General features: G+C 43.8%; 1 protein-coding gene across 2 annotated transcripts; it reads left to right on the forward strand.

Annotated features, from left to right (window-relative positions):
• The first annotated feature begins 16838 nt into the window (after nucleotides 1-16838).
• On the forward strand, nucleotides 16839-25254 carry LOC123396314 (protein NETWORKED 1D-like). 2 transcript variants are annotated; one of them, XM_045091279.1, is made up of 6 exons: nucleotides 16839-17103; nucleotides 18683-18929; nucleotides 19911-20258; nucleotides 20344-21665; nucleotides 21779-23548; nucleotides 23910-25254. In XM_045091279.1, exons 2-6 carry the CDS (start codon nucleotides 18821-18823, stop codon nucleotides 24990-24992), a joined length of 4632 nt encoding a protein of 1543 aa, XP_044947214.1. In that variant the 5' UTR covers nucleotides 16839-17103; nucleotides 18683-18820; the 3' UTR covers nucleotides 24993-25254. The 2 variants fall into 2 exon arrangements, with proteins under 2 accessions (XP_044947214.1, XP_044947215.1); XM_045091280.1 differs by lacking the exon at nucleotides 16839-17103 and adding an exon at nucleotides 17430-17509.
• Nucleotides 25255-27630: the final 2376 nt, after the last annotated feature.

Raw genomic sequence — 27630 nt, forward strand, 5'->3', positions numbered from 1 at the left:
ATCATCATAAGATAGCGGAGCATAAATTTTTTTAATTATTTCTTTTGAGAGCACGTGATTGGGGCATGTGTGCATCATAGACTTAAGTCTCCCCCAATCTTGAACGATACTTTCTCGTTCATGATGCCAAACATTATATATATATAGAATTCCGATCACGATGATCTAGATGCATGGATAAATTTTTTAATGGAATTCCACCTTCAACCGATTCCAGTCCCATGTTCCAGCATCATCCAATAGCAACCAAATCAATGCTTTTCCCTCCAATGATAAATGGAATACCTTCTTCTTGACTCCATTTTTAGATAAACCTGCAAGCTTAAATAATCCACAAATCTCATCTATATATATCAAGTGCAAATCAGGATGAGTTGTTCCATCTCCTCCATAAGGATTAGGTAGAAGTTTCTCTAAGACACCTGCAGGAATTTCATAGTAAATATTTTCATTAGGTTCAGTATGTTGAGGACCGGTTTTTTCCACTTCTGGTCGGGGTGAAAATACCCCCAAACAGGCCCCTCAGAGGATTATTTTCCGTAGTAACAAGCAGTAGTAAATTTCAGCATGTACCGAAAATGTTTCCTTACCAAAGGCGCTTCACTACTCAACAACAACGCCACAAAATAGTCTTGATGACCCATAAGTATAGGAGATCAATCGTAGTTCTTTTGACAAGTAAGAGTGTCGAACCCAACAAGATGCACAGGGAAATAACAAGAGGTTTTCAGTAAGGTATTGTCTGCAAGTGTTGTAAGTAACAACGATAGAGAGTTTTGTAGCAAGATACTTTGGGACGTGGATTTTTGGATCTCGGGAACATATGCTCCCTAATGAACAATAAAATCAAGATAAATAGTAAATAAGTTTCAAAAATTCTGATTTTTTTTGTAGATGTTTATATTAGTGTGGCAAGTGTGCTTGCCAATTTTCATGCCATATGGGATAGCGGTGCTTCCTTGGTGAAAAAACAAAATTAAGTGTAACATTTGGAGGTAACATTTGACATTTGACTTGTTCAGTTTGCACAGGCCAAAATACTTGAGTTTTTGACCTGTAAATTTGCATGTGTCATTTGAGTGTGACAACGAACACATCTATTTTTCAAAAAAAATTACATTTGTAAAATACATTTTTAACACGCAGGAGCATATGCTCCCTAGAGCCAAATTGAATATCCGGATAATTTGTAACAAGTAACAATAGTAGCAAAGGTGCAACAAGATGGGACAAGCCTGCAAGTTCTCTTGTATATAGCAAGATGCTCTCAAGGACACATGAGAATTGTTGTCTAGTCACATTCATCACGTTGAGTTGATTCACGTTTCTTACTTTGATAATTTGATGTGTGGGTGGAACGATGCTTGGGTGATGTTCTTACTTGAACAAGCAACCCATTTATGATTACCCCCTGTCGCAAGTATCCACAGCTAAGAAAGAATAATTAAGATAAATCTAACCATAGCATGGAACATGTGGATCCCAATCAGCCCTTCGCGGAATAATACATAAACTAGGGTTTAAGATTTTATCACTCTAGCACCCCATCATGTACTTATTACTCCACAATGCCATCCCTTAGGCCCAAATATGGTGAAGTTTCATGTAGTCAATGTTCACATGCCACCACTAACGGAAACAACAACATACATATCATCAAAATATCAAAGAATACCAACTTCACATGATTACTTATAACTAGACTTCTCCCATAGGCTCTCTCCCGGGTGGGTGGGCCCCTCCGAGTGAAAACCCGGAACCCATTCGTCACTCCCGGTACACTGCAGGTAATGCCCGAAATCTTTCCAGAGACCAAATGCAACCATCCTATATATAAATCTTCATTTCTGGACCATTCTGAAAACCCTCGTGACATCGTCATCTCATCCGGGACTCCGAACAACCTTTGGTCACCAACACATATAACTCAACTATACCGAAACGTTGCCGAACCTTAAGTGTGCAGACCCTGTGGGTTCAAGAACTATGCAGACATGACCTTGAGACACTCTCTGGTCAATAACCAACAGCAGGACCTGGATGTCCATAGTTCCTACATATTCTAGAAGATCTCTATTGGTTGAACCTCCATGTCAAGGATTCATATAATCCCATATACTATTCCCTTTGTCCTTCGGTATGTTACTTGTCCCAGATTCGATCGTCGGTATCTCTACACCTAGTTCAACCTATTACCGGCAAGTCTATTTAATCGTTCCATAATACAAGATCCCGTAACTAACTCCTTAGTCACATTGCTTGCAAGGCTTGTTGTGATGTTGTATTACCGAGTGGGCCCCGAGATACCTCCCCATCACACGGAGTGACAAATCCTAGTCTTGATCCATGCCAACCCAACAGATACCTGTAGAGCACCTTTATAGTCACCGAGTTACATTACGACGTTTGATACACACAAGGTATTCCTCCGGTGTCCGGGAGTTGCATGATCTCATGGTCATAGGAACAGATACATTGACATGCAGAAAACAGTAGCAATAAACTGACACGGTCATATACTACGTTTATAGTTTGGGTCTTGTCCATCACATCATTCTCCCAATGATTTGATTCCGTTATCAAGTGACAACACTTGTCTATGGTCAGGAAACCTTGACCATCTTTGATCAACGAGCTAGTCAACTAGAGGCTTACTAGGGACAGCGTTTTGTCTATGTATCCACACATGTATTTGTGTTTCCAATCAATACAATTCTAGCATGGATAATAAATGATTATTATGAACAAGGAAATATAATAATAACTAATTTATTATTGCCTCTAGGGCATATTTCCAACAGTCTCCCACTTGCACTAGAGTCAATAATCTAGTTCACATCACGATGTGATTTTAGCGAATCCAACACCCATACAGTTCTGCGGTTTGATCAGATCTCGCTTGTGAGGGAGGTTTTAGTCAACGAGTCTGAACTTTTCAAATATGTGTGTGCTTTACAATTCTTTATGTCATCCTATAGATGCCGCTACTATGTGTTATTTTGAAATATTCCAAATGACTACTCTACTATACGAATCCGGTTTACTACTCAGAGTTATTCGGATTAGTGTCAAAGCTTGCATCGACGTAACCCTTTACGACGAACTCTTTAATCACCTCCATAATCGAGAAAAATTCCTTAGTCCACTAGTTACCAAGGATAACTTTGACCGTTGTTTAGTGATTCAATCCTGGATCACCTTTTGTACCCCTTGACAGACTCATGGCAAGGCACACATCAGGTGCGGTACACAGCTTGGCATACTTTAAAGCCTACGGTTAAGGCATAGGGGATGACCTTCGTCCTTTCTCTTTCTTCTGCCGTGGTCGGGATTTTGTGTATTACTCAAATTCACACCTTACAACACAACCAAGAACTCCTTCTTTGCTGATCTATTTTGAACTCCTTCAAAAACCTGTCTAGGCATGCATTTCATTGAAAGTTCTATTTAGTGTTTTGATCTATCTTATACATCTTGATGCTCAATGTTCAAGTAGCTCTATCCAGGTCTTCCTTTGAAAAAACTCCTTTCAAACAACCCTTTATGCTTTCCAGAAATTCTATATTCATTCCGATCAACAATATTTCAACTACATATACTTATCAGAAATTCTATAGTGCTCCCACTCACTTCTTTGGAAATACAAGTTTCTCATAAACCTTGTATAAACCCAAAAGCTTTGATCATCTCATCAAAGTGTATATTCCAACTCCGAGATGCTTGCACCAGTCCATAGAAGGATCGCTGGAGCTTGCATACTTGTTAGCATCCTTAGGATTGACAAAACCATCTGGTTGTATCACATACAACCTTTCCTCAAGGAAACCGTCGAGGAAACAATGTTTTGACATCCTATGTGCAATATTTCATAAATAATGCAGCAACTGCTAACATAATTCCAACAGACTTTTAGCATCGCGACGAGTGAGAGAGTCTCATCGCAGTCAACTCCTTGAACTTGTCGGAAACCTCTTTGCAACAAGTCGAGCTTTCTTAAATGGTTACTTTCACCATTATTGTCCGTCTTCTTTTAAAGATCCATCTGTATTAATAGTCTTACGACCGCCATCAAGTAGTTCTTCCAAAGTCTACACTTTGTTTTATACATGAATCCTCTCTCGGATTTCATGGCCTCCAGCCATTTGTCAGAATCCAGGCCCACCATCGCTTCTCCTTAGCTTGTAGGTTCATTGTTTATTCAACAACATGACCTCCAAGACAGGGTTACTGTACCACTCCGTAGCAGTACGTTACCTTGTCGACCTATGAGGTTTGTAGTAACTTGATCCGAAGCTTAATGATCACTATCATCAGTTTCCACTTCAATTGGTGTAGGCACCACAGGAGCAACTTCCTGCGCCCTGCTACACACTGGTTGAAGTGACGGTTCAATAACCTCATCAAGTTCCACCACCCTCCCACTCAATTCTTTCGAGAGAAACTTTTCCTCGAGAAAGGACCCGTTTCTAGAAACAAACACATTGCTTCCGGATCTGAGATAGGAGATGTACCCAACTGTGTTGGATATCCTATGATGATGCATTTATCCGATTGGGTTCGAGCTTATCAGACTGAAACTTTTTCACATAAGCGTCGTACCCCAAACTTTCAAGAAACGACACCTCAAGTTTCTCCAAACCATAGTTCATACCGTGTCATCTCAACAGAAATACGCGGTGCCCTATTTAAAGTGAATGTGGTTGCCTCTAATGCATAACCTATAAACAATAGTGGTAATTCGATAAGAGACATCATAGTATGCACCATATCAAATAGGGCGCGGCTATGACGTTCGGACACACCATCACACTATGGTGTTCTAGGTGGCATGAATTGCGAAACAATTTCCACATTGTCTTAACTGTGTACCAAAACTCACAACTCGGATATTCATTTCTATGATCATATCGTAGATAGTTTATCCTCTTGTCACGACGATCTTCACTCTGAAATAGCTTTGAACTTTTCAATATTTCAGACTTGTGTTTCATCAAGTAAATACTCGTGTATCTACTCAAATCGACAGTGAAGTAAGAACATAACGATATCCACTGTGTGCCTCAGCACTCATTGGACTGCACACATCAAAATGTATTACTTCCAACAAGTTACTTTTCTTGTTCCATCTCACTGGAAAACGAGGCCTTTAGTCATCTTGCCCATGTGGTATGATTTGCATGTCTCAAGTGATTCAAAATCAAGTGAGTCCAAATGATCCATCTGCATGGAGTTTCTTCATGCGTTTATACCAATAGGTAGGTTTGCATGTCTCAAACATTTCAAAAATGAGTAAGCACAAAGATCCATCATCATGGAGCTTCTTCATGCATTTTACACCAACATGACTCAAGTGGCAGTGCCACAATTAAGTGGTACTATCATTGCTACTTTGTATCTTTTGGCATCAATAATATGAACATGTGCATCACTACGATCGAGATTCAATAAACCATTGAAGGTATTTATTCAAGCAAATAGAATAACCATTATTATCTTTAAATGAATAATCGTATTGCAATAAACACGATCCAATCATGTTCATGCTCAACGTAGACACCAAATAACAATTATTTAGGTTTTAACACCAATCCCGATGGTAGAGGGAGTGTGCGATGTTTGATCACATCAACCTTGGAAACACTTCCAACACATATCATCACCTCGCCTTTAGTCAGTCTCCGTTTATTCCATAGCTTTCATTTCGAGTTACTAACACTTAGCAACTGAATAGGTATCTAATACCCTCGTGCTACTAGGAGTACTAGTAAAGTACACATCAATATCATGTATATCAAATATACTTCTGTCGACTTCACCAGCCTTCTTATCTACCAAGTATCTAGGGTAGCTCCACCTCAGTGACCGTTCCCCTCATAACAGAAGCACTTAGTCTTGAGTTTGGGTTCAACATTGGGTTTCTTCATTACAGCAGCAACTGGTTTTGTCGTTTCATGAAGTATCCCTTCTAGCCCTTGCCCTTCTTGAAACTAGTGGTTTTACTAACCATCAACAATAGATGCTCCTACTTGATTTCTACTTTCGCAGTGTCAAACATTGCGAATCGCTCAAGGATCATCATATCTATCCTAGATATGTTATAGTTCATCATGAAGCTCTAGCAGCTTGGTGGCAGTGACTTTGGAGAACCATCACTATCTCATCTGGAAGATTAACTCCCACTTGATTCAAGCGATTGTTGCACTCAGACAATCTGAGCACATGCTGAACGATTGAGCTTTTCTCCTTTTACTTTGTAGACAAAGAATCTTGTCGGAGGTCTCATACCTCTCAACAAGGGCACGAGCATGAAATCCCAAATTCATCTCTTAGAACATCACATATGTTCTATGACGTTCCAAAACGTCTTCGGCGCCCCAAATATAAGTCGTTAAGCATTACACACTGAACTATCACGTAGTCATAAAAAACGTCTATGTCAGATGTTCGCAGCATCCACAGACGGCGCTCTAGGTGCAACACACCGAGAGGTGCATTAAGGATATAAGCCTTCTGCGCAGCAATGAGGACAATCCTCAGTTTACGGACTTAGTCCGCAAAATTGCTACTATCATCTTTCAACTAAATTTTCTCTAGGAACATAAAAAAACAGTAGAGCTATAGCGCAAGCTATAACATAATTTGCAAAGACCTTTTGACTGTGCTCATGATAATTAGTTCAATTAATCATATTACCTAAGAACTCTCACTCAAATAGACATCCCTCTAGTCATTCGAGTGGTGCATGATCCAAATCCACTAACTCAATTCCGATCATCACGTGAGTTGAGTATAGTTCCAGTGGTAAACATCTCTATGTTAATCATATCAATCATACGATGCATGCTCGACCTTTCGGTCTCTTGTGTTCCAAGGCCATGTCTGTACATGCTAGGCTCGTCAAGTTTAACCCGAGTGTTCCGCGTGTGCAACTGTTTTGCACCCGTTGTATGTGAACGTTGAGTCTATCACACCCGATCATCACGTGGTGTCTTGAAACGACGAACTATCGCAACGGTGCACAGTCGGGGAGAACACAATTTCATCTTCAAATTTTAGTGAGGGATCACCTTATAATGCTACCTTGTTCTAAGACAAATAAGGTGCATAAAAAGGATTAACATCACATGCAATTCATAAGTGACATGATATGGCCATGATCTTGTGCTTCTTGATCTCCATCACCAAAGCACCGGCATGATCTTCATCGTCACCGGCGCCACACCATGATCTCCATCATCGTGCCTCCATCGAGGTTGTCGTGCTATATATGCTATTACTACTAAAGCTACAACCTAGCAACATAGTAAATGCATCTGCAAGTACAAACGTTAGTTTAAAGACAACCCTATAGATCCTGCCGGTTGCCGTAGCATCGACGTGCAAGTCGGTATTTTAACTATTACAACATGATCATCTCATACATCCAATATATCACATCATGTCTTTGGCCATATCACATCACATGCATACCCTGCAAAAACAAGTTAGACGTCCTCTAATTTGCTGTTGCGTGTTTTACGTGGCTGCTATGGGTATCTAGCATGATCGCATCTTACTTACGCAAAACCACAAGGTGATGTGCAAATTCCTATTTAACCTCTCTCCAAGGACCGCCTCGGTCAAATCCAATTCAATTAAAGTTGAAGAAACAGACACCCGTCAGTCATATTTATGCAACAAGTTGCATGTTAGTCGATGAAACCAGTCTCTCGTAAGCGTACGACTAAGGTTGGTTCGGGCCGCTTCAATCCAATAATACCGCCGAATCGAGAAAAGACTAAGGAGGGCAGCAAATCGAACATCAAAGCCCAAAAAAACTTTTGTGTTCTACTCGAGATTACATCTATGCATGAACCTAGCTCATGATGCCACTGTTGGGGAACGTTGCATGGGAAACAAAAAAATTCCTACGCACACGAAGACCTATCATGGTGATGTTCATCTACGAGAGGGAGATTGGATCCACATACCCTTGTAGATCGCTAAGCGGAAGCGTTATTAAACGCGGTTGATGTAGTGGTACGTCTTCACGATCCATCCCATGAACCGTCCCATGATCCGTCCCACGAACCGTCTCGTGATCCGTCCCGATCAAGTGCCGAACAGATGGCACCTCCGCGTTCAGCACACGTACTGCTCGATGACGATCTCTGCCTTCTTGATCCAGCAAGAGCGACGGGGAAGTAGATGAGTTCTCCCACAACGTGACGGCGCGCTGGTGATGGTAATGATCTATTCCTGCAGGGCTCCACCCGAGCTCCGTGGAAAACTGATCTAGAGGAAGAATTACGAGGTATAGGTTTGAGTTGCACGTGGCAATGCTGTGTCTCAAAAACCCTAAAACCTCTAGTATATATAGGAGGAGGGGAGGGGCTAGCCTTGGGGCTCAAGGGAGCCCTTAGGGCGCCGGCCAAGAGAGGAGAGGAGGACTCCAACTCCAATTCGGTTTGGGAAGGAGGAGTCCTCCTCTTCCTTCCCACCTCCTTTTTTTCCTTTCTCTTTGGTTTTTTTCTCTTGAGGCACCATAGCCCACTTGGGCTCGCCTCACCAGCCCACTAAGGGCTAGTGCGCCACACTTGGGCTATTAGGCTCTCTCCCGGGTGGGTGGGCCCCTCCCGGTGAAAACCCAGAACCCATTCATCACTCCCGGTACACTGCCAATAATGCCCGAAATATTTCCGGAGACCAAATGAAACCATCCTATATATCAATCTTCATTTTCGTACCACTCCGGAAACCCTCGTGACGTCCGTGATATCATTCGGGACTCCGAACAACCTTCGGTCACCAACACATATAACTCAACTATACCGAAACGTCACCGAACCTTAAGTGTGCACACCCTCCGGGTTCGAGAACTATGCAGACATGACCTTGAGACACTATCTGGTCAATAACCAACAGCGGGACCTGGATGTCCATATTGGTTCCTACATATTCTATGAAGATCTCTATCGGTTGAACCTCTATGTCAAGGATTCATATATTCCCGTATACTATTCCCTTTGTCCTTCGGTATGTTACTTTCCCGAGATTCGTTCGTTAGTATCTCTATACCTAGTTCAATCTTGTTATTGGCAAGTCTCTTTACTCGTTCTGTAATACAAGATCCCGTAACGAACTCCTTAGTCACATTGCTTGCAAGGCTTTTTGTGATGTTGTATTACCGAGTGGGCCCCGAGATACCTCTCCGTCACACGGACTGACAAATCCGAGTCTTGATCCATGCCAACCCAACAGACACCTTTGTAGATACCTGTAGAGCACCTTTATAGTCACCTAGTTACGTTGTGACGTTTGATACACACAAGGTATTCCTCCGGTGTCCGGGAGTTGCATGATCTCATGGTCATAGGAACAGATACATTGACATGCAGAAAACAATAGCAATAAACTGACACAATCATATACTACGTTTATAGTTTGGGTCTTGTCCATCACATCATTCTCCCAATGATGTGATCCCGTTATCAAGTGACAACACTTGTCTATGGTCAGCAAACCTTGACCATCTTTGATCAACGAGCTAGTCAACTAGAGGCTTACTAGGGACAGTGTTTTGTCTATGTATCCACACATGTATTTGTGTTTCCAATCAATACAATTCTAGCATGGATAATAAACAATTATTATGAACAAGGAAATATAATAATAACTAATTTATTATTGCCTCTAGGGCATATTTCCAACATAATGAACATGATCAAGGATATGAAGACGTTATCTTCCACCAATTAAACCAACTAGCATCAACTACAAGAGGTAATCAACACTTCGAGCAACCCCAGGTACCAATCAGAGGTTTTGAGACAAAGATTGAATACAAGAGATGAACTAGGGTTTGAGATGAGATGGTGCTGGTGAAGATGTTTATGAAGATTGGTCCTCCCATGAAGGAGGAAGCGTTGGTGATGACGATGACTTTGATTTCCCCCTCCTAGAGGGAAGTTCCCCAGCAAAAGTGCTCTTGCTCATGTTTCCACCTTGAGACGGAACGCTTCATCCTGAAAGTACCCTCTTGATTTTTCTAGGTCAAAAACCTTCATTTAGCAGAAGATGGGCATTGAAGTCCACTTGTGGGACCCGCAAGGCATTAGGTCGCACCCATGGTTTTAAATAGGGGATAGCGGACTGGTAGCCGATTGGGTTCTGTGTAGCGGAATGCGGATAGCGGTCGATATTGCGGGCGCTATGTCCGCATAGGGGACTTATAAAAACATTAGATTCTTGTTTATATCTATAGAACATGAACAAAAAATAATGACATTAAATTTGAGTGATAGCGCTAGCATTATTGCGGATGCAATAACGAACGTTATCTTCACTATTTAAACCTATGGTCGCACCCTAGGGGGGTGGGCGCGCCCTATTGCCTTGTGGGCAACTCGTGGCCCCCTCGAGTGGTTAGTTCCTCCTATGTTCATTATATATTCCACAAAAAATCATCGTGAAGTTTTAGGTAATTTGGAGTCCAAAAGATTTCTAGCCTTTTCCATAGCCTTTCAAGTCCACAATCCAGTTTTCAGTGACTTTCCTCTTTGTGTAAACCTTGTAAAATAAGAGAGAAAATATATTACGATTGCATCCAAAAGTGAAATAATGCTTGAAAACATTATACATATCAATAGGGAATCATGATGCAAAATGGACGTATCATGTATCTGGTGTGGTGGTGGTATATGGCAGCGATGATGTATCTGGTGGGGTGGTGGTATATGACAGCTGTGATGTATCTTGTGTAGTTGTAGTATATGGCAGCGGTGATATATCTGGTGTGGTGGTGGTATATGTCAGCGGCGGATATGGTGTGGCGGCGGCCTGACAACCTCTGAAGAAAACTCGAAACTCTAAAGCACAAGGCGCTAAGACCAACAACTTGACACGATGATGCAACCGAAAATTCAACAAAGCAAACACCGAACAGAAAAATTGCAAAGGCCCAGATTGGTTCGGATATGATCATCTAACCCTAATTTTTTTCTGGCTTTTTCGTGGATTTTAGGTATGAAGAACATATGCGATCTAAACCACCAAAAACTGGAAATTCTCACTGAGCAACCAGGAAATTTGGTACCACTTGATAGAGGCGAGGGTGTCCCGTCTTTTGATGAGATGGTGGCTATCGTTTCTGGTGGAGTAGACTTTGACGGTCCAACTACGAACGTGCGAGAACGTTGTGCCTTAGCAATCGCTAAACCAACCCCGAGAGGTTATTGACCACGCCAGAGCATGATCAACCTGACCACGAGGGTCTTTTCCTGTCCTTAAATGAAGAACACGCAAGAAACTGAAATTGCAATCTGGATATTGCGAGGAAAACTTTATTGATGAAAGTCAGGTTCTCTAATGTCTTGATCTAGTCGTAGAACACAAATGAAGTACACGAAGTTGCATCTATGAAAAAACTTTTAATCTAAATAAAACCAAAGTCTAAACGTCGCCCTAAGGGCTATATATAGGGGGGAATAGAGGGGCATTTCGTGACCCCTTGGAGGACGTGTTCGAAACATACCCTAACTCGGTTTCCCACACATACGGACTCTAAAAATATACTATAATGTGGTATTTCGGAATCACATGGGCCTTTCCCAATAATAAGGTGACAAGACACCTATAATAGTCTATGAACGAAATTTATGAAGTGGCATCTTATCTATTTCGTCCAAGCCTTTATGCTCTCATTATGGCGGCTTCAAAGCGCGAAAACACCACTGGAAGCTCCATTGTTCTTTCTCGCGTGCTTACCTTTTTCTCCGTGCTTGATCCCACTCCAATGGCCATCCTTCTTGTCCATGCTAGGTCTTTCATTCATAAGTAAAACATAAGTATCTAATTTAGGTAGCATCATATGTTCATGAACATTAGAAGGATTTCCAGGAAACGAAATTACCTGATAATCTAGTTGGCATGCACGAGCTCTAGTAACTAGTCCAATATGTGTAGCTGGTGGGGATGTGGTGTAACATTATTAGGGATATCCTCATCACAAGAGTAGATTTTTTTAATATGAACGGTGTTAAGAAATAGCATTCTTGCTAGAGATAATTTGTTGAGGAGAGGATGGAAAGAGGATAAAAATGTCCTTTTGTGCTTACATGATGAACATTGATCATTTGTTTTTGAGATGTTTTGTGGCTAAACTTTATGGAATATTTTTAAATGCACCTTTGATTTACAAATATTCCTGATAATGTGAATGATTTGTTTACCAAATGGCTTAAGAAATTTTATGAAAAAGAGAGAGATTTTATAACGATTGGTTTTTCGCCATATTTTCGACAATCTGGAAACCGAGGAATGGTTTGGTGTTTGACAACAACAAGATCTGTGACCCTTGTGTATTTGTAAATCTTATTAACAAAATGCTTCATGAGTGGGAGGGTGTAAGACGAATTGAAGCATTGTCAGGAGAAGATTTCAAGGCGATGTTAGGGTGGACAACAACTCGTATGATTGTTGCGTGTTGTTAGCCCTACCCTTTGGACTTCTCTCACTCATTTTCCCTCTTGCTGCTACTGCTTCTTTTGGTCAGGATGTCCATCTTTCCAAAAAAACTTGTTTTTTTCGCTGTGTTTGGCGACACAGGATCGTGGGAGTCCCATAGGGGATCCGTCAAGTGAAAAAAGTCTGCTAACGGGGGTTGTGTCGAGGCCCAAAACTAACAAGTATAATTTGGTTGGCTTTCTTTTGCGGGCTGGCTTGGGGCAGATGAGTTGTGATGCTCATCTTGTGATCTCCCAGGCCGTGCATCGTTGTTGGAAAACTTGTTGTAATAGTTGTAGTAGTTTACGTTCTAGTAGTTTGCATTGAACATGTGGCTTTTGACGAAAAAAGGCTTCCCCCGTTTTGTATTACAAAGCAACCAAGCAGAACATTCGATGATAGATGTTGGGGCGGAAACAACACAGTCACGCTCAAAAGAAATAGAAAAGAAAATACAAAGGAAACAAACGCCGACACCGACGGATTGACAGAAACAGAAAAGATTCGCGACCGCTGCGCCCACCAAGAGTCTTCCACCAAGCTCCATGACTCCGAAGCACCGGTACCCATCGGAACCTCCAAGAAGGAATGTGATGATGATGACGCTGCTGTCAAGGGTTTTCCCGGTACGCGACGAGGCGCGAGGAAGGGTAACCCCGACGCCCTTCACAAAGGTTCGGCGACACCCAAGGGCGTCACTGCGTCAGTGTCGGCTGGGCCGACAGGGGTTTCCCCTGATCCCAACCTGCACCTCGGGCGCTCAGGAGCCTGCCACCAAACCACCCGACACCATGCACTAACACAGTCTTGAGGCCCCTGCGCCGTCTCACCACGACACAGTAAGGAGAAGCCTACACAATGACAAGGAGCAGCAGCACCGTCGGCACACGGGAGGGCTTAACCTCCACCGTCAACGACGGTAGCCGACCAGATGCAATAGCAGGAGCATACCAGGCCCGTGAGCCCACAGGCCTGACCGGGACCCCCCCCCCCTTGTAAAGCTCCCCCCATCACGCTGCAACACGCATGCCGTCGGCAACGCCGCCCCTATCCAAGATTCTCTGCCTCACCACCATGCAGAAGACACCGCAGCCACACCGAGAGTCGGCCCGTTAGGACCCATATGGGGCCCACAGGGCCCGGATCTGGCCCGGGGGCGCACCGCGAACCACCCCGCACCACCACAGCTTCCTGTCGCCAAGGAGCAGCGCCGCCACATCACCCTTCGCCGGCCACCATCACCGGGTCATCGGACCACAGCCGGCCGAACTGCACCATCGCCGCCCCTGCCTCGGGAAGGGGGAACGCACACGCGGGGAAAGGAGGGTTCGCCGCCGCCGACACCGCCCGGGCCAGCGACAGGGGCACCCGCCAACGACGACGGGGGAGGAGACGATGGAGGAAACGCCCGCGGGGAGGAGCTCGGGTGCCGCCCCGGCCACCTCCCGGGGAGGCGACGCGAGGGCGGGTCTGGGAGGAGGGGAGGGACGGGGCAGGGAAGGTGGAGGAGGAGGGCTGACTGGCGATCGACGACGGGAGGGCCGACGGCGACGACAAGGGAAGGGCAGAACCCTAGGTTGCCCCTGGTCGCGTGAGCTTCTCGGTCGCGGGTCTTGAACATGTGGCTTTTGAAAATGGAAATCAAAGTGTGTGCCCTCTTCTTTTCTTAAAAAAAGAGATAATCTCATAGCTGAGAGAAAGCATTCACATTTTTTGTCATTTATCTTCTTTCCACGCCGCCTATTTTTGTATGTGACACCTCTAAGAAGATGCTGGCAACTTTGATATCATCCTATTGTGTGTGCATTTAACTAATAGAATCTTGTGTCATATCTTAGAGGGTGCTTGGATACGTTTTAGTTCCATGACTTAAAGTAGTGGGACTAAAACTTGCTAGCCTCACCCATGCTTGGATTCAAATACTAAAAAGACTAAAATCAAGTTAATGAGCATTTATTATCCTTAAAACCCTTCAATCCAGAACTCGTATGTGTTAAATGAGAGGAGTTAAACGGGGGAGAGAGAAGACTAATCCACATTTTAGTAGGAGGATGCTTGGATCCAGGTGACTTATTTTAGTCTGACTAAAAATAGTCTTTTTAAGAGGCTAAAGTTCCAAACACCCTTGACTAAAGAGAGGCTAAAACTAGTCTTGAGACTAAAAAAAATTAGACAGTGGTACCCCTACTAAAATATGGATTAGTCCTCTCTCTTCTCATTTAACTCTTCTCCTTTAACACATGCGAGTTCTGGATTGGAGGGTTTGGAGAATAATAAATGCTCATTAACTTGATTTTAGTCTCTTTAGTACTCCCTCCGTACAAGTGTATAGGGCATGCGCGTAGTTTTAGGTCGTAAATTTAACTATTTAAATATGTATTATATGTAACAAATAATATATTATTAGATTCATATAATGTATTATATGTATTATATGAATATTTTTTTTATCGTATATAATATATATTTAACTAGTTAAATTGACAACCTAGAACTACGCGCATGCCGTATACACTTGGGCAGAGATAGTATTTGGATCCAAGCATGGGTGAAGCTAGCAAGTTTAATCTCACTATTTTTAGTCATGGAACTAAAACGCATCCAAACATCCTCTATGGGTACTCCTGACTAAAAATTTTAGTCTCAAGACTAGTTTTAACCCCTCTTTAATCAGGGATGCTTGGAACTTTAGCCTCTTAAAAAGACTATTTTTAGTCAGACTAGTTTTAGTCCTTTGGATCCAAGCACCCTTTTAATAATATTTCTTTGTTGTTTACCTTTAATGACCACATAAAATGTAGGAGCATGCAAACGATCGATATAGTATCAAGAGATAATCCATCGTATAATGTTGTTTTACCACCTCTAGATGTCATAGAGGGGCTTCGTCTATCTTTGGTTGCCTTCTAGACCACCCTTACACTTTATCAGACTAATATGTATGCACGTGCAATGCACGTTTGAACATTACGAGGTCATTTTTGGTAGGGAAAACATAGTTACTAATAAATTTGAAGCAAAAAATCCTCATTTTTAGATGAAGAAATAAACTATATTACAAAAATTTAGAATTGATATATGGAGTCCTTACAATTTGTTAAAAAATAATCCCGCAAAAATGTTCAAAAAGATAAGATTTTTAAAATAAAATTTAATTTTACTTTATGTTTCTCCCATAAAACCAAAATTTTTGGGCTCAATTCGTTGCTAACCTCAAGTTACAACATGTCTAGCCCAAAAGAAATCAGTATGGCCCACACCTCTTGAGAAGGATTAGGCGTTTATTCTAGAACATAGTGGATGCAGCAACCATGCATTGTTCACCACGAATCCCACTATTTTCAGCCGTTGGATTTAGGATATAAATGGTTAGGATTGATGGTCAGCTCCTATTCAAAACTCATACACTATATTATAGTATAGAAATAGGGTTGCCTTCCATGTGTCAGAATACGCGACTAGATAAAAAATTAAAAAAAAAACAGAAATAAGCTGTCGGACCGGGGTTGGACCGGTGTTTTCCCTCTTCTTATTTGTGAAATCTGAAATACGAGTATCGAATTCAAATCCCCACATAAATGATGTGTGCATTAAGCTGTTCCCTGGACCAAACAGGGCTCATAATCAGATCACACGATCGTGCTTTAAGGAGAAAATAAATTAATGATCGGCCGAGAAAACCAGACCATGGTACGCATGGATAAAGATAAATGAAACGCGTACAGCACAGTACGACCGACCGACCGATCGATCGATCATCAAGCCGCCTTTACCCACCTACCGTTCTCTCCTCCCTTGTGAACTGCCAAGGACCAGTAAAAAAAATTGTACTGCTACTCCCCTGACGGAAGATCCACATCCGGGGTGAAATGAAAACGAAAATGAAAACGAACTGATATTATCTTTTTTTTTACTGCCAACGTTCAGTAGTCCTCGTCCGCCACGGACGCCGGCAACGTTCACGCGGATCAACCACAACGGTAACAAAGTACAGTAAGTAGCTCCACACTGCCGATCTTCTTTGACTGATGCGCCGGTGGGTGCTAACCTCTGCCCTTGACTTTTCCACTAGAAAAAGACAGTAAAAGTAATAGTAAAAACAATTAGTAGGAAAAGTAAACAAGCAAGCCTGGCGGAGAAGCACACCCAGGCACTGTTCCCCCTGACACCCTGTTCCGGAGTAGCATAGCATCAAAATATACCGTCCCACAAGATCGTACCGCTAATCGGCCTTAATCTTTGTCCTTACCCTTTAATATTCACCAATAATATTATAAGCAAACAATTAATAATAGTACTACCCATCACGCCGCCCGGACCCTTTCCTCCTCCTCCCCACACCCACACTAGTACCGCCGCTTCCCTCTGCTCTGCTCCTCCATGATTGCATTCACTCCTGCCCGTCACACACACACACACACTCTCTTCTCCTCTCACTCCCCCTCCCCTCCTTCCTCGGGCGCGTACGGGGTGGGTTCACGTGTAGGATGATGATGATGGCGGCGGCCTAGGCTAGGGTGGACGGGTTCCAGCAGCTGGATCTCCGCAACCCTGAACGGCTCGCGGCTGCGGCGGCGGCGGCGCTGAGGCCCCCAAGATCCTCTCCTGCTGCTGCTCGAGGTACGTCTCGATTTGGGCGCCGCGCAATCTCAGGCGGCAATGTGGAGGTTGTGCCGGAGAAACGTAGGTTTCTCGTGGATTCCGTGGGGGCGCTTCCGGCTATTTTTAGCCGGGCCGTTCCGTTCCTCGGCCGGAAATCTGCTTGTGCTGTTCCTCGTGCCGTGCCATGACGGCGATGCCTTCCCGTATAACCCCCGTTCCAGAGCACGCCGGGCGACTGCCCATCTTTTCCTGCCAAAAAAGCTGTGGTTTCACTTCGGGTTGGCTGCTACAGGGCGCCTTTTTCTCCCGGTGTGGTGACGGTGGGCTTCTTCTCCTCTCTTCTTCTTCTTCTTCTTCTTCTTCGGGGTGGATGGATGGATGTGACGCGGGGATCTCGCTCTCTGCCTCCTCTTTAGGAAATGCGGTAATTTCCTGGACCCCGTCCCATCTGGAAATATCTCCAGATTTTCTTCTTCTTCTTCTTCTTCTTCTTCTTTCTTTGGATTGCCCTTTGATTTGATGGCGCCGCTGGTTCCCTGTGATTCCGGGTTCGTTCGTCCCCTTTTCATGCCGCTCGCTCGCTTGTGATGCCTATCACTGCTGTCGACGGCCAGTTTCCCCCTCTTCGCGGCCGGGTGGGTGGGTGGGTTTCTCGCTGCGTCTCTCCTTTCTGTTGTTGGTGATTCGAGGCCTAGGTTAGTTGGTGAGTGATATCCTCCCGTGTTTGTGTTGGTTGGGTGGCTTCTCTTGTCACCGCCCTCCTTCTCCTTCCATCTAGTACCATCCTGCATTCATTTGTGTTGGTGGGATTAGTAGCCTCCATCTTGAAGGATTTTTTGTTCTTGTGATTTTGGTGTGTCAAGTGGGATTTTAGCCATTCTTGTTTCTTGAGGTCAGGCATCTGCTTCTTCTTCTTCCTGGAGTGTTTGTTTTTCCAACCTTGCTTCACTTCTTCCTACCTTGTCTTGCAGTAGCAGTGTTCTGGTAAATCCATGCCCCCTTTCCTTCGCTTCAACTTTTTCTCTTGGCATGGCATTGCTTGGATCATCAACAAGCTACTGGAATCCATGAAATTCGCGTCTATTCCCCCACTGAACCCGACGACTTGCGGCGGCAATCTTGGCACGTTTTCTGAGCTTGGAGAAATCCTCGGCAGATTCCGGTGTTCCAGCTGTTAGCTGACGCCTCTGATTTTGTCATTGCTTCATCTCAAACCAAAATCCATTAATGGCCTTAATGGCGTTTCCCTCTAACTTACGTAAAGATACTCCTAACAAACAGCTGGGCCGTTTCAGAAAGATGCTGATTTTTTGGAAACAATTTACTGCCTTCCCGTTTACCCGGTCATAATTTTTGACCGTTGTGTGATACTGCTGGCCTTCCTTGGTTTGTTTCCAAAATCTCTATATATAGCAGAACGCAGCCACCCCCCACCATCCTACTGCAGTTTCTGTCTCCAGAAAGTTTCTTGGTCTCTTGTAGGGTGATCAGATCCATCTTTTTTTTTCTGTGTGCGCCTAGTTTCGGTTTCGTTCATAAGAATTCTTCTGCATGTAAGACACTAACTAACTTTCAGTGTTTCTGTCGTGTGCCGCAGGTGGTTCGCCGGGAATAGATCTTCATGTAGGCTGATTTCTGGTTGATCTGCTCTGCTGCACCCGCTTTGAATTTTGCAACAAGTTCCCTTTGGGATCCAAGGAGTAGCTGTTCTGTTGCGCTCTCTTGGTCGGCTCTGATGTCGAGGACGAGGATGGCGGCGAACAATCCGATGCGCAAGTACTCGTGGTGGTGGGACAGCCATATCTGTCCCAAGAACTCGAAATGGCTCCAGGAAAACCTTTCAGGTAAACATGTTGGGTCACTGCTGTCATATTTTTGAGATCTTCATATTCATTGTTTGGAAATGACATCAGCCATATGAAATATACTTGAACTTAAATTATTGCTGTTCCTCTGTCAATTCAGTTTGGAAACAGTTGTTATCCTTGCTGTCTCTCTTGCGTTGGTTGGCCTAGGCTGTGTTTGAACCCCAAGCATTTTCTTGCCTTACCACGTCATTATCTTAGCAGTGTGTCCATGTTCAAGTTCAAGGGTGTGTAAATGTGAGGTTGGACTGCGTTTAATTATGAATGACAAATTTAGTTGAAAGCTCTGCCTGTTATAATGTTGTACAAAGAAAGGCCCATCTTCTCATGTCTCTTTGAAAGTCAGCAAAGTTATTGAGGAAAAGCACATGGGCAAGTTCAGTGCTTGTGTACAAGAAAACACTACTTATATGGACAATCTTTGTTGGGAGTCACATGTCCCTGTGCTGGATTAGGTTGTTTAGGCAGGTACATGGTAAAAATCTTTTGAGAGATCAGTATTAGTTAGATTCGTCTGTCATCAATCTGGACTAGTATGGCTCCTATGGTGAATATTAAGTTCAGCAGGGCGGCATTCATTAATCTGTTTTTTCAACAAGGGATATTTGATGCTTGTACCACATGTGACGCTGTTCTATAATATAATGTGGGCACCACGTCAATGCCATACCTGCACTAACAATTTGATATACAGGTACGATAATTAAAACTTGCTAAACTTCATATGAAAACACAGTAGTAAAATACTTAATGTAAGAATAAACATTGTTAGTTTACTGTTTTGTTTGGGTTGAATAGATTGAAAATTATATCAATTCCATTTTTTGTGTAGTGCTTTCTGAAACTATTAGAGTAAGTGTTTGCTGTGTCAACGTGTATCAGTAGATCACTATTTGTCCTTCCGCAACATTTATGTGGATTGTATACTGAACCAATCTCCATTGATGCATGATTACACAGATACGGATAGCAAAATCAAAGTCATGATCAAGATCATTGATGAGGACGCCGACTCGTTTGCAAAAAGAGCAGAAATGTACTACAAAAGGCGCCCAGAGCTGATGTCCCTGCTTGAGGAGTTATACCGTGCTTACCGAGCTTTAGCTGAAAGATATGACCATGCAGCTGGGGAACTCCGATCGGCTCATCGAAAAATGGCAGAGGCATTTCCTGATGAATACCAGTTAGATTTGGATGATGACCTGCCATCTGAAACTGCATCCTCTGAAACTGATTCTGACAGCCGTGACATGACACCCTTTTTCCGCTCTTTCATCAACACTGGCGACTCGAAAAAACGTAGTAAAGGTATCTGTACAAACTCATTTCTTCTGTAGATGCAGTATCTAAACATAAGTGAGATAAAACTAATACACGTGTATTTGTGTTGCAGATGATCAGGACCATGAGAAGTTACAGAAAGAAATTTCAAGCTTGTCACAAGAAAATCAAGACCTTAAGAAGAAGATTTCATCTGTGTTAGAAAAGAGTGAAAGTGCTGAATCTGAAGTTCGATCCCTCAAGGAGGCCCTTGCACAACAAGGATCAGAGAAAGAAGCTGCGGTTTCACAATGCCAGCAATCCAGTGACAGGTTGCAGAACCTCAAGTCTGAAATATTACATACCCAGGAGGAATTCAAGAGGCTAAAAGAGGAGATGCAAAATGGTCTGCAGAATTTAAGCACTGCTGAGGAACAGTGTCTCTTGCTTGAGAGGGCTAACCAGGATTTGTCTATGGAGCTGGATAAGCTGAAGTATGCTTCAAAAGAGAAGCATGAAGAGCTTAATGAGAAACACATTGAACTGGAAAAACTCAGCGTCTCTATACAAGAGGAGCAGCTCAAGAGCATGCAAGCGGAAATGGCACGACTGTCTTTAGAGAAGCAGTTGGCACAAGTACAGGAGAAGCTGCGGCTTTTGTCTCTTGAAAAGCACGGTGAAACAAGCAAGTGTAAGGATGTTGAAGCAAGCAAGCTTATGCTTCAGAAAGAATTGGAGATGATTCGAGAAGAGAACCGTAAACTGGATGATCAAAACCACTCCTCGACATCCGTGATAATTCGTCTGCAGGATGAGATCATATCCTTGAAGAATGCACAACGGAAACTTGAGGAGGAGGTGTCTCGGCATGTGGAGGAAAAGAAGGCACTTCAACATGAGCTTTCACACATAAAGAATGACAGAGGTGACGTCGAGAGGAAGCACTTCTCAATCAAGGAGCAAATACAAGCGGTTAATTTCAATGTGGAGTCACTCCAAGCAATTGCACAAGAGATGAGGGATGGAAATGTTGAGCTAAAGGAGACCATCAAGAATCATGATGGCGTGAAAGCGCTGTATGTTGAGAATCTGATGCAGCTGGAGAGGACGTTGGAGAAAAATGCTCATTTGGAGAGATCTTTGTCAGCTGCTACTACCGAGGTTGCAGGATTGAGACAGAATAAGGCCACATTGGAAGAATCTTGCAAGCAGCTTAGCTCCAAGATTAATGGCCACCTGTCTGACCGTGCCATGTTCATTGCACGGATTGAGGGTATTTCTCATACCATGGAGAAGCTATCAGAGAAGAACGTGTTTTTGGAAAATTTGTTATCTGAAAACAATACTGAGCTTGAAAACCATAGAAGGAAGCTTAAAGACTTGGAAGAGTCTGCGCAGGCACTCCGCAATCAGAATTCTTTACTTCGATCTGACAAGAGAACTCTTGTTCATGAGGTACGATGCCTGAAATCTCTTTTAATTTCTTTACTCATTGTAATGCTAAAAACGATATAACTTGGTGCAAAAATCATGTAAGTTGATCCATGTACTCTTTTTTGTTTTCTCAGGTAGATAGCATGAATGGCTCTCTACTTGATTTGGAAACCCAGTATGCAGAGTTAGAAGGAAGGCATTTGGATCTCCAGCAGGAGAAAAACAAGGTTCATGATGAAGCAGTCAAACTACAGCAACTGTTGAGGCTAGAGAGAGAGAAGAGCAAAGAACTCACCCACTCAGACAAGGCTCAGTTCAGTGCTTTGCAGAAGCAGATAGCCCTACTTCTAGAAGATGGACGCAATAAGGAGAACCAGCTTCAAGAGGAGGAGCACAAGATTGTCGAAGCTCAGATCGAGATTTTCATCTTGCAGAAGTGTTTAGGTGACATGGCAGAAGCAAATTCTGATGTCTCAGGGCAACTGCAGAAGCAGCAAGAGGCACACAAAGGTCTTGAGGAGAAACTGGCCTATTTGTCACAAAACAACCAGAAGCTTACTGAAGGGATTGGTTCTGTGATGGAAGTGCTGCAGTTTGATGAGAAATATGGATCCTTGGATCTGATGAAGGTTGACATAGTTGTGCAGCTCATCTTGCATGAGATTAAGTGCCTGCTGAACACCATTTCTGATGCCCAGGATGTCAAGCAGAACCAGATCCTTGAGAAGTCGCTTGTTGTTACGCTCCTGGAGCACTTTGGACGGGAGGTGGCGGATCTGAGATCAGAAAGGAGTGTTCTGAGGCAAGAGTGGCAAGCGAAGAGCGAGGAACTGCTACAACTGCAGAGTGAAAGGCATGACCTCCTAAAGATCAGCTGTGACTTGCGCAAGGACGTGGAGACCCGTAACCGCAAAGTGGATGAGATGAAGGCCGAGTCAAAGTTCTTGGTTCGACAACTCTCAGAGCTGCAAGAGTCACGTCAGTCACTGCAAGCTGAGATTATTAAGCTGATAGAAGAGAACTCCTCACTGTCAGGAAAACTTTATGACTCAAGGGAGAAAGAGAAGTCGTTTGAAGATGATTTCAGTAATCTAATTGGTGAAGCAATCAGGACAGATATCCTTGGTGTTGTTTTCAGAAGCCTTCACGATGAGAGGACATCAGAACTGCAAGCTTTGCATGATGATTTTGGTTGCCTCCATGCGGCAGGCAACGAGCTGTATCAAGAAATCAGACTGATGAACAAGAAGCTTGGCGATCTGCAACTCGAGAATAACTACCTTGAGAAGGAACTCAGTAGAACTTTAAGCATCTGTGATGGCTCTAGTCCAGAGATTGGTTCTGCAAGAAGGCGTACCATGCGAAGAGATACCAAGCTATTGAAATCTGGCAGGAAGAGTCTACAGGAGAGTGTGGTGAACGTGGAACAGCGCAAAGAAGTCGACAATGCTGGTCTTGAAAAATCAAATGAAATGTTGAGGGAGGAGGTTCACAAGCTGCAGAGTGAAATGCAACTGCTTAGGAACAACGAACAGCCAGTGATTGATGTCCGGTCTTGCGATGCAGAGATCTCGAAATTGCTGGCTAACATGCAAATTGCCACTGCCAACGCAGCTCTCTTCAAGGAGAAGGTGCTAGAGCTCATCGTAGCATGCGAGAGTTCTGAGATAAGTGAAATAGTACAAAAGGAGGTGTTGAAAGAGGAGATCAGTCGAAGGAACTCTTACGTCGATGCACTGAAGGACAAGCTAAATGCTATTGAGATAGAGAACAGAAGGCTGAAGGTTGACCTGAATGGTGACTTCACAGTGCTAGGAGCATTGCAAACTGAAGTCAGTGCCTTAGAGAGACAAACCTTGTCACTGGCCAAGGATTGTGCACCTTCGAACAAACTCAAGAAAGAGGTATGCAACTATGCATTTCATCTGTACCATCTACTTTGTGCATCTTCCATGTTCATGTTGAAGTATGATGCCAATTCATTCAACTCTTTTTGCTAGACATAATTATGTTTTTCCATTCAACTGAAAGAGGTATGCAACTATGCATTTCATCTGTACCATCTACTTTATGCATCTTCCATGTTCATGTTGAAGTATGATCCCAGTTCATTCAACTCTTTTTGCTAGACATAATTATGTTTTCCATTCAACTGAAGTATGTAGTTTCTAGTTGGAAGGATCCATAATCTGAAGTTTGCATTTTTTTTATTGACTACCATATGTGATTTTGTTTCGCTCATGTGTGTCTCGCTGGTTTTGCCAGGAATTTCTTTTGTCACCTCAGCTTTCAAAGATTGCTGTGAAACCAAGCAATGACCAAAACTCGACTAAGCTGGTGAAAGACATGGAGCTGCAGAAACTGCATGGAACCATCAAAGCACTCCAGAAGGTTGTTACAGATACCGGAGTTGTTCTGGAGCAAGAAAGGCTTGATTTCAGCAGCAACCTCCAGGACGCCAGGAAGCAGATTGAAATGCTCAAGCTCAAGGACGTCCTGGACAGCGACGCGAGCGATGCGAACTACGAGCGGATGCTCAAGGACATACAGCTTGACCTCGTCCAGACTCCCAGCCGTCGAGCCATCGGCTCACACCGCCTGAAGAAGAAGATCACAGCCCAGCCTGATGAGAAGATGCTTGCGCTGTGGAGCGTCGTGAGAACAAGTAGCGGCAGCGGCAGGCACGATGATCTGCGGCCGCCACAGAGCGAGGCGTCGTCTGAGAAGGACAAGGGTAGACGGTCTACCTCCGAGCTGATGCTCGTGAAGGACCTGGTGGTCGACAAGCAGGACCTGCCGAGGTCCGTGGTCACCACGGAGCCGCACCGCGAGTGGAAGAAGAAGGTCATCGAGCGGCTGTCCTCCGATGCGCAGCGGCTGAGGGACCTCCAGTCCATCCTTCAGGAACTGAGGGCGAGCGTGGAGGCGTCGGGGGAGAGCGAGCTGGAGAGCGTGAGGGCGCAGATGATCGAGTCCGAGGAGGCCATCACGCAGCTCATCGACGCCAACAGCAAGCTGCTGACCAAGGCCGAGGAGTTCACGTCGGCGGACGGGCTCGACGGCGGGAGCGTGGACCTCCGGAGCCGGAGCCAGCGCAAGATCCTGGAGCGGGTGCGGAAGATGTCGGAGAAGGTGGGCCGGCTGGAGATGGAGATGCAGAAGTTCCAGCAGGTCCTGCTGAAGCACGAGGAGGAGCGTGCCAGCCGGCGCGCCGCCAAGACAGTGCAGCGGCGGTCAAGGGTGCAGCTGGTGGAGTACCTCTACGGGAAGCGGCGCGGCGACAGCGGGTCCCGCCGGCCGAAGCGCGGGCCCTCCTGCTGCATGAGGGCCAAGGCCATCGACGACTGACTGACGTCCCCAGTTTGTTTATCCAGTGCTAGAGAGGCGCCAAGCTTTTTTTCTCTTACCTAGTTTTAATCTTCAGACAATGCAGCAGACTTTGCTCTTGTTTCATTTCATTGTGCTGCTCTAGGTAAATAATTATGTGAACTGTCTATCCTAGTTTCTTCATTACCTCAAGTAAGGATGTAAATTGTAGTCGTCAGGACAGCGGTAAACTGTTAATCTTTCGTCATAATTTTATTCTGTACAATTCTGATGCTGTTTCTCATGCCTGTTGGTCGATCCGGTTCATGTTATTCGGTTATACTATTATATGGTTTTTTTGTTAGATTGTAAAAGATGATAGAAGCGTCTCAATCCTCATAGAGAGGGCTGCGTGGGTTTTATATTGATTGGGAGAGACCCATCTCTGAGATATTAGAGGAAGGTTTAAGAAGATAGAGATAGGTTACAGATTTGTAGAGATATTACAGGAAGATTTAAAAAGATAAGAGATAACGGCGCACAAGGCTCCAACAGGTCAGGTGCTGACACTTATATCTGAACCTATACATTCTGTTTAACACCTTTCTGACCAAGTTTAGATTACGTTTGAATTCTTCAAAGAATTTTGTAGACAAAGGCTTTGTGGACCCATCAGCAACTTGATCTCTTGAATGCACAAATCGAATATCCAATTCCTTGTTAGCAACCTTTCTCTCACAGAGTGATAGTCAATCTCAATGTGTTTGGTTCTTGCATGGAAAACATGGCTAGCAGACAAGTATGTAGCACCAAGGTTATCACACCAAAGACAGGGTGTTTGAGTATCACATATTCCAAGTTCTTTTAGCATGGATTTTACCAAATAATTTCTGAAGTTGCATTAGCCAATGCCTTATACTCTGCTTCAGTGTTAGACCTTGAGACTGTAGCCCGTTTTCTTGCACACCATGAGATTAAGTTGGGTCCAAAGAACACTGTAAATCCCCCTATTGAACGTTTGTCATCTAGACAGCATGCTCAATCAGAGTCAGAGAAGGCACTAGCCAAGGTAAATGATGACTTGCTAATTGTCAACCCGACACTCAATGTATTCTTCACATATCTGAGTATGTGTAGTATGTGTTTGGAAGCAGTTCAATGTGCAGTGGTAGGTGCATGGAGGAACTGACAAACCTTATGTTTGGCAGCAGTCCAATGTGCAGTGGTAGGTGCATGAAGAAACTAACAAACCTTATTTATAGCAAATGAAATATCTCGTGTGGTGAGGGTCAAATATTAAAGTGCACCTATCAAGCTTCTGTACCCGGTGCCATCCTCTTGGCTCAAAGGGTCACCTTCTGTTAGAGACAATTTTTCTGATGAAGACATTGGTGTTGGTGATGGTTTACAGCCATGCATTCCAGCTTTACTCAAGAGATCAGTAGCATATTTTTCTTGAGAAATATGAAGACCACCTTCCCTGTTTCTCTTGACCTCAATTCCAAGAAAGAAGTGCAAGTCCCCTAGATCCTTGAGAGCAAATTCTGACTTCAAATCCTTCAACGGGGTTGTTACTACTTCATTGGATGAGCTAGTGATTATGATATCATCAACGTCACAAATATACATGTATGTGATTTATTGTAGATGAACAGAGATGTATCAGATTTTGAAGGAACAAAACCAAGTGATTGGAGCTTTGAACTTAACTGTCACGCCCAAGATGCGACCATATCCTCAATTTGGCACGAGGGCCTCGTCAGGGATAGAAGCGCATATCGCCGTGTCGCAAGAATGGATATCGTTACAAGTACATGTACTGAAAAGAAGAGATTTATAAATAGAATTGGCTTACACTCGCCACAAGCTACATCAGAGTCACAACAGTACAATACATAATCATCATGAAGAAGAGCAGGGTCCGACTACGGACGAAAACAAACGAGAAAAGAAGAACGACGTCCATCCTTGCTATCCCAGGCTGCCGGCCTGGAACCCATCCTAGATCGATGAAGAAGAAGAAGAAGAAGCAACTCCAAATGAACAATCAACACGCTCGCGTCAAGTAACCTTTACCTGCACCTGCAACTGGTGTTGTAGTAATCTGTGAGCCACAGGGGACTCAGCAATCTCATTTTCAAAGGTATCAAGACTAGCAAAGCTTAATGGGTGAGGTATGGTTAAGTGGTGAGGTTGCAGCAGCGGCTAAGCATATATTTGGTGGCTAAACTTACGAGTACAAGAAATAAGAGGGGGAAAGTTCTACGCATAGCGGACGTGAACTACTGTTGATCAAATGAATGATCCTGAACACCTACCTACGTCAGACATAACCCCACCGTGTCCTCGATTGGAGAAGGAACTCATGAAAGAGACAGTCACGGTTACGCACACAGTTGGCATATTTTAATTAAGTTAACTTTAAGTTATCTAGAACTACTGTTAAACAAAGTTTCCACATTGCCACATAACCACGGGCACGGCTTTCCGAAAAGATTTAACTGTCACGCCCAAGATGCGACCCTATCCTCAATTTGGCACGAAGGCCTCGTCAGGGATAGAAGCGCATCTCGTCGTGTCGCAAGAATGGATATCGTTACAAGTACATGTACTGAAAAGATGAGATATATATACAATTGGCTTACACTCGCCACAAGCTACATCAGAGTCACATCAGTAC

Source organism: Hordeum vulgare, chromosome 5H (genome assembly GCF_904849725.1).
Source record: "Hordeum vulgare subsp. vulgare chromosome 5H, MorexV3_pseudomolecules_assembly, whole genome shotgun sequence".
Classification (NCBI taxonomy): Eukaryota; Viridiplantae; Streptophyta; class Magnoliopsida; order Poales; family Poaceae; genus Hordeum; species Hordeum vulgare.

Bases quoted from the DNA above. Each gene is read 5' to 3' on its own strand.
- LOC123396314 (XM_045091279.1), top strand. From the start codon at position 18,821: ATGTCGAGGACGAGGATGGCGGCGAACAATCCGATGCGCAAGTACTCG. The intron at 18,930-19,910 runs GTAAACATGTTG...ATGATTACACAG, and splicing joins GCTCCAGGAAAACCTTTCAG to ATACGGATAGCAAAATCAAA. The intron at 21,666-21,778 runs GTACGATGCCTG...TTGTTTTCTCAG, and splicing joins AGAGAACTCTTGTTCATGAG to GTAGATAGCATGAATGGCTC.